This window comes from Numida meleagris, chromosome 18 (assembly GCF_002078875.1).
Source record: "Numida meleagris isolate 19003 breed g44 Domestic line chromosome 18, NumMel1.0, whole genome shotgun sequence".
NCBI classification, from domain to species: domain Eukaryota; kingdom Metazoa; phylum Chordata; class Aves; order Galliformes; family Numididae; genus Numida; species Numida meleagris.
The window spans coordinates 5399839-5415494 of NC_034426.1; the positions used below are offsets into that span (position 1 = coordinate 5399839).

The window sequence follows — 15656 nt, forward strand, 5'->3', positions numbered from 1 at the left end:
GGCAGCAATAAGCAACATGCAAGGGAATTCCCTGCCCACTCTTCTATATTGGCTGTGAGGAGGGTTAGCCCCCAGGGCTCATCAAGATGATGCTTACGTATAGTCCATGTCTTCTGGTCCTGGGAAGGGCTCCAGTGGCCAGTTGAAGAAGCAGTTGAGGAAAACAAGTCCTGCACAGCTTGCCCAGACGAGCAGAATAAGGATGAAGGAGACCCCAAAGTCATATATAACCTAGAAAGCACAAGGAAATGTGATTTGGCGGTAAGAGCAAAAATTGGGAAGTCTGTAACACACGCAGGAATTGAATCTTGCAAAAGCACATCTCTAAAAAAGTGCTTTAACAATTCATCCCTCTTTCTTTCTACATCATTGCTAAATGGTGCGAATCTGCAGCTAACCAGCACCAGGAACGAGTCACGATCCCACAACCTCACCTTGATTCCTGGGAAGGTCACAGCAGAGGAAGCATAGGAGCCAATCATCAGAGCAATGAACGTGGAACGAAGGTCACCGAACATGTTGGGCAGCTGGGGACAGAAAAAGCGGTTGGAACAGGTTGCTGCCGGGGTAAGGGGAGGCAAGAGGAGGGGAGGAGCCTCTTGAGAAGATGCTGGCATTCAGAGCTAAGACTTCTGGATATGAGAACCCAAAAAAAACCAGTTTTGTTCAAGAATGGCTTATCTCGTCAGGATGAAGCTCTGCAGGTTGCATTGGTATCTCCAGTGTCAGGGAATGTCTACAGTCCACAATTTATGTGCTTAACAATACTGCTTCCTTCCAGACTGACAGCATGCTTTGCATTGGTCACCTTTAGCACAGGGTCCTTTGTTCCAGCCCTTGTGCTTTCCTTTAGGGTTCCTTTCCCCAAGACTACAGCCACCACCTCTGTTTCTCTCCAAAAATCCATGCTCAGGTTCTCTGCCAATCACCCTGCTTTTAGCCAGGAGCTGCTGGAGATGGGCTGTGACAGCTGTACAATCCCTAACACACCTTGGGCTGCCAGCTTTGTTTATACACCTTGGGTCAGCACCTAATCTTTGCAGTAGACTGGAAAGCTCCTGTTATAACAAGAAGGAATAGGAACTAGCACAAACTGTGTTGCTGCCATGTTTCCAGTACTAGCCAGGTTCCCCCATGCAGACAGACGCTGTAAGTGAGATTTTGATGCCTCCCTCCTGCTCTTTCAGGTCACTGAGTCCCCAAATCCACTCGGGCATCGCTACCACGTCAGCCTTGGGGGTCTCCAAGGACACTGCAGGTGCCTTCTAGCACTGAAAGCTTAACAGCATTTTTTCTGTTTTTAAGACAACAAAACGATTTAGAGAATATTGGATCGAGTCTGAGCAAGCAAATGCTCTCATCGCATTCTCATTTCAGCGCTGAAAAACAAATCCATCTTTCCCAGGAGCAGCATATAAGGCAAGTGAATCTGGCTCGTGTCACAGCGGGACCGGCGTGTTTACAGCACAAGTATTCCTGCGCAGGAACACTCGAGGATCCATCTGGCTGTTTATCATCCCTCTGTCTCACTGCAGAGCTTTCTATGCAGCGCAGCCTCCAGGTCCTCGGATAACCCCAGCCGGAGAACAGCAGCAGCAGTCGCTGAGCCCCGAGCGGGCACGGCAGAGGCAGAAAACGCTGCACTTCTCTGCAGCAAGGATCCCCACACCCATCCCCAGATCCCCGCATCCGGGAGCGCTGCCAGCAGGCTGCATTCGGGAGCTGCAGACAGGAAACGGCGAAGGATCCAAAGGTCTGTTACCAGGCATAGAAATCTCTCCCTGGAAGCGCTGGCCTAAATACGCACCCTAGAAAACAGCATCTGCAGGATGAAATATCTGCAGGTTGCAGGGGCTGGTCATTGTCACCAGGCAGGGTGTTTGTATAATCTCGAATGCCCCAAACCTAAAATAATCTCCAGAAATTACAACAAACAGCTGCTGGAGAGCTGCGAGCAGGGCGAGAGCTGCACAAACACAGCTGCTTCTTGGCTCGGGTTGCTCTTCCCCAGCGTCCCAGAGATGACAAAAAGCCTTTTTCATAAGCAGATGAGGAGCTCCCAGGTGGATCCTCCTGCTCTGGGGGGTACTGGAGACCCAGAGTGAGCCCGAAAGCAAGCAGCTACATCTGGGAAACCCAAATCTGCTTCTGCTTCAGTGGGGACAAGTCCTAGAAAGGCTTGAGACTTCTGAAAATCCTATTTGGCAGCAAGCAAGTGGCCGGATTAAAGAAAATTGGACAGAGGAGATTCACTGGGTTGGATAAGATCTTATCAACTGCAACTGCTAACACTGAACACTTGGGAGGAAAGGAAACCTGAGACCTGAAGGGACAGAGGGGATGGAAAACAGCCTGGATCTGGACAGAAAATCCCTCAGCCTGCAAGTGTTAGCGCTGGCAGTGCCTGCCCGGGTCCCGTCTGAAGAGCAGCTACTAAAATAACATGCAGAATTTACTAAGCCAGATTTCCAGCATAGCAATGAGCGCTGGAAAAACATTGACCCTAGGGATGAGAAAATAAAGAAAGAAAACAAACACACAAACCACAGAGCAAGTAGGCTCTTTGCTTTCTGCCACCAGGAAGATCTGATCCTCAGTCCAACCTTATTCCTACAGGCCAGAACTGACTCCTCCACTGACTTCTGCCTATGCTGGTATGAGTGTCTCAATTCTGGAAGACCTACCATGAAGAAACTCTTACGTCTTCTGTTTAAAGGTCAATAATACTCAGGGTATAATTAACTTCATGCCCTGTCTGAGAGATACTGACTTGATTTTGCCACACCGTAGCTATTTTTTTTCCTGGAGTCCTTTACTATAGATGTGCAATCCTAAACTGATAAAATCACTTCCTCGTTTCCTCTTGCAGCTGGCTTCTCCTCATTTGCCCTAGAGTGAGTTTAAGACCTCCAATTAGTTTTATAAGTTTTCAGCTTTTGCCCAGTGACAATCCCTATACAAAAAATACCACAAAAAAAACACCGCAGTGGTATTACCAAAGCCAGCTTCCCTCCTATTGCGAGGACTGTTTGAAAGAACAGAAGAAAAAAAGTCAAGGGACTGAGAACTGGACTTGGAAATGGTATTTCCATTCAAGCTAAACTTTGTTTTCCCTATCAGGGGGTATATTTGGAAATAATACAGACAATAAAAATATGTTCTCCAGGAAAGCCTCAAACTGCCCGCTTTGTCCTACACATATGGAGACTCCTGTTCCCGTTCTTCAACAAACAAAAGATCACAGAGCCCTAAATACTGCTAATATTTCCGAGCTGAGCAGATTCCCTACTCAGAGATGCCCCCCTCTCCTCCCCCCCCGCTCTGACTACAGGGCGCTGTTTGTAACAGAAATAAGAGCAAAGCAGCTGCAGTTCTTTGAAAGGAAAACAGGACAGAAAACAATCTATAAAAGGCTCTTTGTGGTAATTTATCACACATGTTTATTTCTTTGCATGAAATAGCTTCGGAGCGGAACCAGTGCCAGATTCCTGTGTTGCTGTCAGAGCCACCAATACGGATCTGTTTCCATTTCCAATCTCCACGTATATTGGCTAAGACCAAGTCACGAGGCAGCAATCTCCCCTCTGCATTTTAACAGCAGGCACAGGCTGACCTTGTTCCCAGGAGTGGGAACACCACCACTCCCCCTCCTCCCTGCCAGGCAGCCCGGCTCTGCCACGTGCTGTCAGCAAACCCTGGGGACTCGGTGCCGAAAACACCTCCGACCCCAAGAGACACGTATCACAGACTGCTGTTCCACACCGTAATCCTCAGCAATCTCTTTTATCCCCATCCCTCATCTCCTGCAGGAGCGCAGAGGATCGGATTCTCCATCGTAACGCACCGTGCCCATGCAGGCAGGTCCCCAGCACTCAAAAAACACCTGACCATGGCACACTGGCACACAGGGAACATCCCAGCCCCGCATGCCACCAAGAAGCCACTCTGACTGCTCTAGGGTGGTATGGAACAGCACAAGTGAGTTTTACCCTTTTCCTGGAGAGCTCCAGGTTGCTAGCAGGAGGAATTCACCTTGCTTTGACTCATGCACACCGAGCAGCCGGTGCCTGTGTCAGCCAGAACAAGCTTGCTTTGCACGAGGCACTGATGCTTGCTCATTGCCACCTCCACGCAGCCACCTGCTGTCCCCACGTCCCTCCCTCAGCACACTCCATCCCTATAGGCCACAGCTGGCAGGGACCTGCAGCAGAGCCCTGTATCACCAGGGAAGGCGGCTTGTGACGCCAACTTGGATCACTTCTCGGAAGGTTTCACCTTTTTCCTGCAGCTGTACTTCCTTAGTGCTGAGAAACTGGCTCATTAACGAGGGTGTTAATAAGTGGCTCTGCTTATTTCTTCTGCTGCTAAACAGCCACGGAACAGCACATTCAGTCTCTGCCCTGCCCTTGCCCTTCTTCCCATCATCACCAGTGGCTCCAAAATAATCAGTGACCCATTAATAACCACCCAGAGAGACAAGAAGCACTGCTGGCAGCCGTGAGATGGGAATCCTCTCCTCTCCCCCAGCAGCACCAATGCGCTTCTCTCTTCCTTGTTTGTATTTGAGGCGGGATGACATTTGTCCCACAGATCTTTGGGAGCATGGCCAAGGCTTCCAGTGCAGAACATTACATACGTCCGAGAGACCGACATCTGCACACAGTTTTGAAAGTTTTGAATACGAAAGCAACAGCAGCAGCAACATCGCAGTGCACCCAGGGATCTGCAAACAGCCCCTGCCAGATGTAGGTCTCGGGAGTTCAGCCAGCACCTAACCCACATTAAGTTAGAGGTAACCTTAACTAAAAGTTTAACTTTTAACAGAGAGCTCAAGGCAATGCAGTTGAAATCAGAAAGTTTTCAACCAGTGCTTCCCAGGCTGTTTTCTAGGAGATTTTTTGCCCAGCCCTCTTTCAGCCTCATTGACGCGGGTAATGAGGCGGAAAATGAAGCAGCTACTTGGAGAAGGATACTGCTTCCATCTCCAGGCAACACGAACCCCAAAACACAGAGCCCCAGCTGACAGTTGTTGACCGATGCTCATAACACAACCCATGGGCGAGCGGACCCATGCGGCTGCGCGGACAGAGCCCGATTCACTCAGTGGCTCAGCATTTTTAAGGAAACCTGGATGGGACTCTTACCCTTTTGTGCCAGAGAAGCACCATTCTCCTGGAGAGGGATGCAAACAGCACTCACAGGAAGCTGCTTCTACCCCGCTGCAAGGGGTGTGCACCCTGCTGATGCTTCCTTCAGTTTGTCCAAGCCAACCTCAGTGAAAACCCAGCGCGCCCCAAGTACCTGGGCGCTGCACATACAGGCACACGGCAGTCTGAGCACAAGACAAAAACACTTCTATTTTTCACCTCCACCTGAGATGCAAGGGGCAGATAGTAAAGGGGAAAAAAAAAAAAGCCTTGGAATAACCAGCTAATGCCCAGTCTTTCAGGTAAAAGAATGACTGACCCTTTGTACCAAGCAAACCCACGTGCTATTCAAGCTGCAGGCAAGAGATCCACGTTGCTCCTTCCTGCTAGCCCAGCTCCCAGCCACAGTAAGGAATAAATCAGGAGTCAGGTGATAACTCTTTGCTTACCGTGAGCGACGTGAAGGTCATGCACATCCCACCGAAGCCGTTCAGAGCCAGCGCGATGAATATCAGCACAGACAGAGCTGCAACGACAAAGCCCAAGAGCCTTTATTGGGGTGGGGAGGGAAAGGAGACCACCGAGCCCCCGGGGCTTTGGTCCTGACACAAAAACTCTGTAGAGGGTCAGCACTCTGGGATATGCCATGTTGCTCCTGACCCAGCTCATCCCAGCAGCACCCATCTCCCAGCCACATGGAGAGGAGTGGATTTGGTGCAATGGCCTCTTGGGATGGATGGGTCTCTTTTCTGTAGTAAGTAGACTGGCTGATATAGCTTGTCTGAATGAGTCTTAGAATCATAGAATGGTTGGGTTGGAAGGGATCTTACAGCCTACCTTGTTTCAACCCCTGCTGTGGGCTGGATGCCCCCAACCAGCTCAGGCTGCCCAGGGCCCCACCATAGCCTTGGGCACCTCCAGAGATGGGGCACCCACTGGGCAGCAGTGCCAGGGCCTCACCACCCTGAGTGAAGAATTTCCACCTAATATCTAACATGGATCTCCCCTCTTTTAGTTTAAAACCTTTTGCCCTTGTGCTATCACTACCGGACTGTGTAAAAAGTTGCTCTCCCTCCTGTTTAGGAGCTCCTCATGTGAAGAGGATCCCAGGTCTGCTCATAAAGCTCACAGCTCCGTGCACCCCAAAAATGAAGCCGTGGCCCCAAAGCCTGCCCCAAGGCCTACTCCCAGCCCCAAAACCTGCCCCACACAGCACTGAGGCCGACTCACTGTTGGGGTTGCTGGCACCATATGCGATCAGCACGCAGGACACAGCAAAGCAGGCGCTGAAAGGGAACCAAAACCATAAGTCTCCTGCAGAAAGCTCGACATGTGCTAAATCACATCTCCTTCTCCCTCCTTAGCACCTTGTTACACAAATTATACAGAGCTTGCTTAAGAGGGAGCTGGCGATTTGGAAAGAAAAACCTAAGGAAATACCCGAAGATTACAGAGAAGCCTTGCACAAGGGCTGAAGCAGCAACATTCCCACCCACGGCTGTGACACAGCACTGTCTGGACCCAAAAGCCCTGTTGGTTTTCCAGCACAGAGCTTTGCCACCCTTCCCCTCGAGGTGACTGAAGGCGGCAGCAGCCCCAGTCCCACGACTCAGCTGCGGTCACAGTTCCTCTCAGGTAGCTCTGAGTCAGACTCGCTCTGTTTTCCCCACCCTGCCTGGTTTCTGGTTCTGAAAACTCAGCAGTGCTGGGGCCCAAGTCCCTACTACCCCCATGTGCTATTACAAAACCTGCAGAGGATCTTGTTATCTAAGACAGAAAGCAACACAGACACCGCGTGGCAAAAAAGGGACCTAGGAAAGGCAGATAGGACGTGCTTATCCTAGAGTTAAGTCTCCAGCTTGCAAACTCTGATGTAATATCTTGGGTTTGTGCCTCTCAGGACATAGCTCCCAGCCCAAGGAAAAAGCTACCCGCTGTGACTCACAAGTGACTCCGCTCTTCCCTCAGGCTCCATCTGGCCGGGGAGCTGTAGCTTGGACACCGAGTCCCAAGCCCTTCCCTTATGGAGCAACTCACCATGCAGCCCAAAATCATCCCAGAGCTGCTCCCGTGCAAGGCCAGCAGCTCCCAGACCAATCCCTCCTACGGCTGCTGCGGTTGCAGGGTCATGCCAACAGGAACAGCACCCAAACAGCACCCATCAACTTCAGATAACGTGTGAATTCACCCTCAGCCCACCCTGTGCCCAGGGCACTGACCTGCCAAGCAGCCGCAGCTTGCGAGGGCCGTACTTATCCATGACGATGCCAAGGGGCAGGGTGATGGCACTGAGCAGGAAGGAGCCGATGGTGAAGGCCAGGTTCAGCATCTCGTCCTGGGCGTTGCACGAAGGCCATTTGTGCTCTGTTGCGGTGCCGTTCTCAGGCTCAGGGCTGTTGGTGAAGTTTCCTGCACGGGGTGATAGAGGAGCATCGCTGCAGTGTGTTGGGATAGGGAGATAGAGATAAACCCTCTAATACACCGAAGATATGGGGATACCCAATTTTGACTATAATCAGTAAGAAATGGAAAAAGGAGAGAAAAAGAGCAGGACAAGGGGAAGGCGATGAGCTCAGCTGGGAGCACCAGGAACAGATCTCCCACCAAGGAGCAGCAGGGCATCACCCTAAGGATGGGGCAGAACCACCTGAGGACAGAGCTTGGTTAATTTATAAAACGAGGCCCCTGCAGCCACAGGGCACTGCCCCAATAGGACGGGAAGGGACGAACACAGAAATAAAGCCCTCCTCAGCCCCGCTTGGCGTGTCATCACAGATTCTTTCTGAACTAAACTGGAAGCTCTCACTGCAGCCAAATCTGCTATTTCGGGCCCTGACACCGAGCTGACGGGACCTGGCAAGGCTCGAAGGACGAGCCTCCTGTCCTCACCATGCAGGGGACACGGTGACACAGCCACCCCAATGGGACGAGCGCTGCTCCGACTGGCAGGCAGCTCACCGGCTGCTAACGAATTGATGAACCCACAGCTCGTGCCCCATCATTAGCATTTTCTCTTCTTTCTGAGAAGGTTTAGGCCACGCGGATCGGTTACACCTCTGGCTTTCTGGTCGTGCCTTCACATGAGGAGCTGCGCACGCAGACTCCCACGCAGCGCAGAGCTCGTGTTGTGTAACAGGCACAGAAACAGGACAGGGGGAAAAAAATAGGGAAAAAGAGAAGTTCCCTTTTCCCTGCGGCTGCAGTTTCAGTGCCTCTTGTCACAAACCTATCCCAAGAAGGCTTACATCCCCTACAGCAAGCATGTGTGCCTTTAGACTTTCATTAACCCAGAGCACTCCTGCACTCCACCCCTCCTTCTCCCTGTGCTTATCTGACGTTTCTGTAACCTTTGCTGGGATGACAAAGCACTTGACTTTTTTTTTTTTTCCCCTCATACTGCTGCAGCAAACCAGTGACAGAAAGCGCTCCCTCTCCTCCATATTTAATAATTGATTTGACAAAGTTCAATATTAAAGGAAGATTAGAGAGAGGAGACGCCTATGTGCATGAAGCAAAACCAGAGGTTCCCAACGAGCTGCGTTTAATTAGCAGGAATCTCTCACATCCCGGTGACTAAATGCTCTCTGCTTGGTGTGCTCAGGATCCCCTCGTATCACGCCACCCCATCCCCATCCGCCCAGCCCTGGAACAGTGGCACAGACTGGTTTCACCCTGCTTCTCCCAGCTGCCATTTGCACCCTGCTTGCCCAAACAATCCTGCCGGCTCTGTGTCAATGGCAAACAAACCACCTTCCAGACGTCATGTATGAGCAGGAGCTCACAGGCTGATATCAGAGGATACTGCAAACCTTCCCCCGCCCCCTCCCAGCCCTTTGCAAGGTGTTCTCCTTTATTCTGCTGCAATAAGGTGGTCTCAAACTCTGATCAGTGACCGCTATTCCTTTCCCACCACCATCAGTGTCTCTTTGGTAGAGTGGACAGCAGTCCCAACTTGCACCTTTAGAAATCAGGCCTGGACAAAGATGGGAGACTTCATAATTTGCACAGGGCCCCTAAATCTTTTCATCAGCCCCACACTGGGCTCAGGACCCTGAACACCGCTGCCTGGCAGCATCCCCCTGAGCCAGGGCTTCACTCACAGCATCCCAGCTTCTTGGGCTCTCTGCAAGTTCATAGCAAGCAGAAACGGATGAGAGGCTGAACTCGGACAAACAAGGAGGGGAGGGGGGGAAAAAAGAGTGACAAAACTGTTGCGATTTCCCTGTGTCAGCACTCTGCAGAGTCTGGAAGGAGGGTGGAGAGACACAGGCAGTGCAGTGACCTTACAGCAGCACATGTCGGCAGCCCTCAACCCTAAAGGGACCTCAGAGCAGAAATGCTCAGAGCTGAAGCAAATGTATTGATGTTAATGTATCAGTGGACATAGTCACAACGTGACCCCAAGGAACAGCAAGGGACAGAGCCAGCACTGCAGCAGGACACCCAGCACCTTGTTTACAGCAGCTCACTGCCAGCTCTGAGGAGGGGCCGGGCGATGTGGAAATACAAATTGTTTGTGAAAACAGCAGCAGCCCCTGAGCAACAAGAGAAGATCCAGCGAGGCGTAATGGAAATGATTCAAGCAGCCCTTGGCACTTTCTCATCCTCTTGGAGCTGACACTGTAAATAGGACATTTTTGGAGGGGTGTGCATGCGAGTTCACCTGTGTGCCATGCAGAATGCTGCCAAGCACAGCAGCACGGAGGCTCAGGCCACACACGGTCACTGCTTTTCTGACCAAGGAGCAAGAAGCTGCAAGTCTTTATCAGCAATTACAAGAGCAAAGTGCCTGCTTTTACAGCTCTCCCCTGCAAGCAGCAGGATTTCGGCTGCCCAATTAGTAGTTGGAGTTACTATTTAAAGCGTGGCAGAGCTTAGGTGAGAGGAAGGCTGCCTCGGTAATCATTTATGTCAAGCTCATTGCTGGGATTTGTTCAGGCTGCAACATTTAAAGCCATCCTTCCTCCCAAATTAAGTGCTGTTGGTTTCAGGAGAGGGTCAATTATTAACTGCTCTTTGCCAATCTCTCCGAATCCGGAGGAATGAGCCTGGCTGTTCCAGGGGCAGCTGGCATCTCACGCCAGCACCGAGGTTCCCTTTCATCTTATTGCTTAAATCAGAGAGCGAGACAGTCCCAGCCACCCCAATAACAACCACGGTGCACAGCCCACGGGGCCTCGCCTTCCTCTTTTTTGAAAAAGAGCAAAAAAAAAAAACACGTGGGGAGAAGAAAAACAAACCAACAGGAGCAAAGTCTGGGAGCACCGGTTTAGAGAAAAAAAAAAAAAAAGTCAAAGCAAAAGGCATGTGCAAACAACCGATCTGCTGCCTGCCCACATAAGAACATGTTTTCTCTTTTTTAGGATGGTGTCATAGTTCTGGGAACTGGGAGGAGATGTCCTCGCTTTACACCGCCGCGAACACCATTGATTTGGGTTTCCCTCTGATTTCACCTCCAGGACCTCTCCAGGCACCCGGCGAACTCGCAGCCTCACTCAGTGCTGGCTTATTTAACCCCCATCTCCTCCCTGGCCATGGCCCCGCTCTGCAGCAGCTCTCACCCCACGCCGACAGCTGCAAGTCAGCACGGCATGCTTCCTGTGGAGCTCGAACCTCCAGCACGCTCACGCTTTTCCTGTTTACAGGGCAACGCGCGCAGCCTTTCCACAAGCACTCGTCGCATCGCAGCAGCTTGGATGGGACAAACTCAGTTGTATGAAATTCTTTGTTTTGTTTTTCCTGCCCGGAGAAGCTGTGGGTGCCCCATCCCTGGAGGTGCCCAAGGCCAGGCTGGATGGGGCCCTGGGGAGGAGGCCCAGCCCGCAGCAGGGGGGTTAAGCTCCATGATCTTTGAGGTCCCTTCCAACCCAACCATCTCACAGTTCTATGATTCAGGCCGCAAGCTCCCACCTCAGATCCCAAGCTCCCATCACAGACCCCGTGGCTACAGCTCAAACCTAAGAGCTGCGAGGCTGCACCCTCTGCCCTCGCCCGCATTAAGGTATGTTGACCAGTGGTGAGTGAATTAGCTTATCTCTTGTCTCTTTGGTTTTCCACAGCCCCGCTTTAGAGGTCCCCTGTCCAACTGGCTCCTTATCTCTGCTCTTTGTGAGCAAATTATCAAGTTCAGTGTTCTTTTTAACGTGCTCCAGAAATGCCTAAGACTTGAGCTTCCCAATCCACATGTAGCACGGAGAGTCCCTGAACGGATCAAGTTCCCAGCAGCTGATAAGGCCCAAATCCTGATAAAGAGAGCAGAATCAGCACTTGCTTCAGCTGGTTAAAGGCCAAGTAGTAGTGTAGTAAAATGCAAATGGGAACAAAGTGCCACCACCAGACTCCTTGTCAGCACATTTCAAGCATACCTCTCCATGTGGTCAGATCTGCTGGCCGGAACGGGTAGAGCCCTCCACTCAAACTCTATTGCACAACTGCTTTAAAAAAAATATTTGCTACTTCGATGTTAACTTTGTGGATGTCCACCTCCTCTTTCATACAACCGAATGGATGCACTGTGTTTGCAGGGTGGATGAGCATAACCCAGCACCAGAAGCTGAGGGCAGGCAGAGAGAAAGCAATCTCAACAGGAAGACCATGAGAACTTCAGGAACAGCAGTCCCTTCCTGGGCAGCTGCTGCTACCTCCATAGAGGAGAATGCAGAAGGGACAAGGCCTAGTTTTCTCTTTTGCTGGAAGATATCATGAAGCACAGAGCTTTTGCTGACAAACAAAAAGCTCTGCCAAGAACCTTTGGCTCATTAGGAAAAGCCTTTTTTTTTCTCCTTTCTGCAACGCATGCACACAGCAGCATTAGCAACAACAAGTGCCCAAACGCTACTAGTTATAGTTTCTTTCTTTCCACCAATCTGCCAGCCAAGGGCTGCACGAGTCATTGGGTTATGCTGAGAAAGGAAACCACTAGGCTGCCCTAAACCCAGCAGGGGTCAAACTCAGCTCGGTGCCAAGAGCCCTGCAGCCACTTAGGGCCGCACCAAGGGTGTGCGTCCCCACGCTGTGAGCTTCGACTCCTCTCTACCTAATCCCAGAGACTAGGGCAATGGGGACAAAAACAAATAAAGGAAAATGAGTAAGCAAGGATAAGCTGGCAGAACTGGTCCTCCATGCCCATCGCCTCCGCGGACATTTGAGGACAATGTAAGAGTCTGAATACCTACATTCCTTCTAGGGATCAAGCTGTCCCACCCCAGGTCACAGTCTGGCACCTGGGAGAAGCCATTGCCCCCAGGGCAGTGATTCCAGACCAACTCGTGTGCACCCTCCCTGCAGCACAGGCAGACCACAGCCTGCAATCAGCAGCGGGAGGCCAGGGCAAACCATGCTGATCTGGGGAAAGTGGGCAAACTGAATGCAACCAACACCAACAGCAGCAACGTGGGACCCAAGCAGAGCGTGGCTCCCGTCTCTGGGCACAGAGAGGAAAGCAACTATGCTTGGAGACAGTCAGCATTTGCTTATCAGCTCTTCAGTGCTTTATCTTGGTGGCACACAGCCTCCACCTGGGTTTAATGGGATCTTTCACACAGGTCTGCAGGAAAGTCATCGTGGTTTGGTGGAAATGCAGAGGCCCAGGACTGAAGGGTCTCCCTTGTGCACTCCGGAGATGTAAGGGCATCACCACACCATGAGCACAGGGCAGGAAGGCAACGAAGCACTGAGCTGCAGCCACCAGAACCAGCACTGTGCGTGCTGGCCAGGGGCAGCCACCCACTCTGCAACTGCAGCCGCACAAAGATACAACCCTCACAAGCAGCTGGTGAATAGGAAACATTGGGAGCAAGGGATGATACTTTGTTTCTTCCCAACTACTCGCAGCCGCTTGCCACTAGGAGTTCATTTCCCCGCATTTTCAGATTTCCCTGCTATTCTCAGCCATTACCCATTGGGGACTCTGGGCCCACACATTCATTTTCCAGCTGCTTCCCTTCACTGCTTCCTCCTCCATCCCCTGCAGCCAGCCCCTGGCTTGGTGCAACCTTCTCATCCCGTCCACTATTGCACAGCTCTGGATGCAGCCCCAGTGCCCAGCCCCTGCCTCCCTTTGCCCTTCCATTCCCTTCTCATCACACACAAACCCTCCCCAAGAGCCATCATCTTCCAGAGCCCCTCAGTGTTCCATCAGCCTTTCCCTGTAGAGATCAGCCAGACGTCCATGCAGATGGAGAACCCATGGCCAAGTAGAGATTGTCCAGAACAGCCTGACCCAAGGGTGCTTTTCCATCCACTCTGCAAAGCAGCAGCAACCACATGACACCATCACAAGATGCCAACCAGTTTGGAAAGGAGCACACATCCATCTCTCCACCCCAGAACTGAGCAAGGGCTCAACCCTCTAACCAACCCACAGCACCCCAAGGCAGGGAACAACACCAGCAAACCTCAGCAGCCATTTCTTATAGAACCATTAAGGTTGGAAAGATCTGGTCCAACCATCAAGCTATCCCCAGCATGCCCACTAAACCAAATCCCTCCAGCTCCACCACCAGCTCCTCGCAGCACCCTTACCTGATTCGTGGCACAGGTAGGAGTAAAACCCTTCTGCTTTCAGCATGATGAGCAGGGACCCCCAGCCCAGCAGGACAGCTGAGAAGAGCAGGTTCTCAATGATGGCTGTGAATGCCATCCACCAGCGCCGGCGGTGAGCGGTAGCGAGCGTGGGTGCCATGGCTGCGTGGAAAGTGCAACCTCATCCAGAGCCACAACCTGCAGGGAGCAGAGCGATGATGGTGAGCTGACAAACTGAGCATACACTATGCAAAGAGTGGGGAAAAAAAAATGTCTTAAGGAAATAGCTCCTCTGAAAAGCAAGAAATGAATGAAAGGCACTTGGGCATAAAGAGCAAATTTGCCGGGAGTGGCTTGCTGGGTGACCTGGAGGGCAGCAGGTTCACGGGTGCCCTTGGAGCAGCTCTTTGGTGTGCCACCTCCTGAGCAACAGGTATGAAAGCACAGCAAGAGCCCGCTTCCATATTGCATCCATTTGCAGGGCAGCAAGGGGGTGTGCGCCAGAGTGGGAGCTGCAGCTCGGGTCAGGAGCACAGATCAGCGCTGGGAGGTGGCTGTGATCATGGCTCCCATGTGTGTTTACAGCACAGAGGGATCGGCAAGGAGCCCTTGTTGCTAATCAGCACAGCGGGACACATCCTGCCCCACGCTAGCCGTGCAGATGGCTGGGCACGCTGGGCCGGGACAGTGGCACGTGCCGTTCCCTCTCAGCACGTTGGCATCCCCAGGCTGCCCCGCAGATGCTGGGGATTAACAGCTCCAGCCCCACCTGTCCCAGTCCCTGGGGCCAAGAGCAGATGGGGGAGCAGCCCTGAGTGACCGAGGGAGCTCCAGGGAGCCCCGAGACGCTCAGCACTGAGGTCACAGAGCAAGTGGCCATTTTAGACAAGCTGGTTTTTTTGCCTTTTTTTCCCCCCCCAGCCTAGAGCATGCTCTGATAAGGCACTATGGGGAAATCGGCGAGCTGCATGCCGCAGCCCAGAAAGGCTTCTCGGGGCTTTCCACAGGGCTGAGGCCTCAGCACGGGGCAGCAGGAGGACAGGGCCTCCTCACAGAGCCCCCCCTGCCCCAGCAGCAGCCCCCCCACGCCCACCCATCCAGTGCGCAGGCCCGCAACGCGCTTCCTCCATGCCTCCTCTTCCTCATCCTCACCCCATGCAGCCGTTTGCCCACCACCCCCAGTCCAGCATGCACACAAGCCCCGCTACACACTCCACTCTCCCCTTCCCACTCCCCCATGTCTCCCCAAACCCCCCCACAGCCCAATTCCCCCCCCCAGTCTCCCTCTCCCTCCGCCAACACATGCTGTCCCCACGCACAAATCTCCCCGTGCATCCTTTTTCCCCTGCCCAACGCATCCATCCCACAGAACCCCATTCCCCCTGCCACACCCCCACCCCACACTGAAGCACACCTCACCCTGCCCTCCCCTAATCCTAATCCCCATCCCCAAACCCCACACCGGATGCACCTCTCTGTCCCTAATGCCAACCCCCACCCCCCTCACTGCACCTCGGTTTTCTCCCCTACGCAAACCCCACCCCACGCAACCTCCCCCCAGAGCACTCCCACCTTGCAACCTCCCCTATAGGATGCGCTCTCCTTAAATCCCTCCGCACACCCCCTTCTCATCTCGCACCCCCACCCCACCCCCCCAAGAAAAAAAAAAAAAAAACTAAAAAAAAATTTATAAAAAAGAATGTATGCATTTCTAATTCCTGTTAATTATTTGTTCAGATTGGAAAAGAAAACAGAGAGAATGAAAAAAAAAAAAAAAAGGAAAAGGAAAAAAATAAAATAGGAAAAAAATAACAACGAAACTAAAACGAAGCAAATAAAAAATAATAATTAAAAAAAAAAAATCTCGCGCTCCGCTTACCCCCGGCCCCGCTCCCACCGCTGTGCGCGCCGCCGCGGTCCCACCCGGTGTTTTTTATCCGCCCTCCGGAGCAAACAGCCGCCGCCGCTCATTGGCCGCCGCCCCGA

The 15656-nt window shown here is 52.2% G+C and overlaps 1 protein-coding gene across 2 annotated transcripts in view; it reads right to left on the reverse strand.

The window, feature by feature from the left end:
- The window catches only part of SLC43A2 (solute carrier family 43 member 2), a 29644-nt gene extending 14007 nt beyond the window's left edge, over positions 1-15637 (reverse strand). The window contains exons 1-7 of one of the 2 annotated variants that reach the window (XM_021416207.1): positions 15550-15637; positions 13671-13868; positions 7367-7556; positions 6378-6433; positions 5597-5673; positions 435-527; positions 98-231 (exon numbers count right to left, since the gene is read on the reverse strand). In XM_021416207.1, the coding sequence (XP_021271882.1) occupies positions 98-231; positions 435-527; positions 5597-5673; positions 6378-6433; positions 7367-7556; positions 13671-13830 (710 nt within the window). In that variant the 5' untranslated portion in view covers positions 13831-13868; positions 15550-15637. Of the gene's footprint in view, positions 1-97; positions 232-434; positions 528-5596; positions 5674-6377; positions 6434-7366; positions 7557-13670; positions 13869-14036; positions 14062-15549 lie in introns of those variants that run through there. The other variant, XM_021416208.1, reaches the window with a different exon arrangement.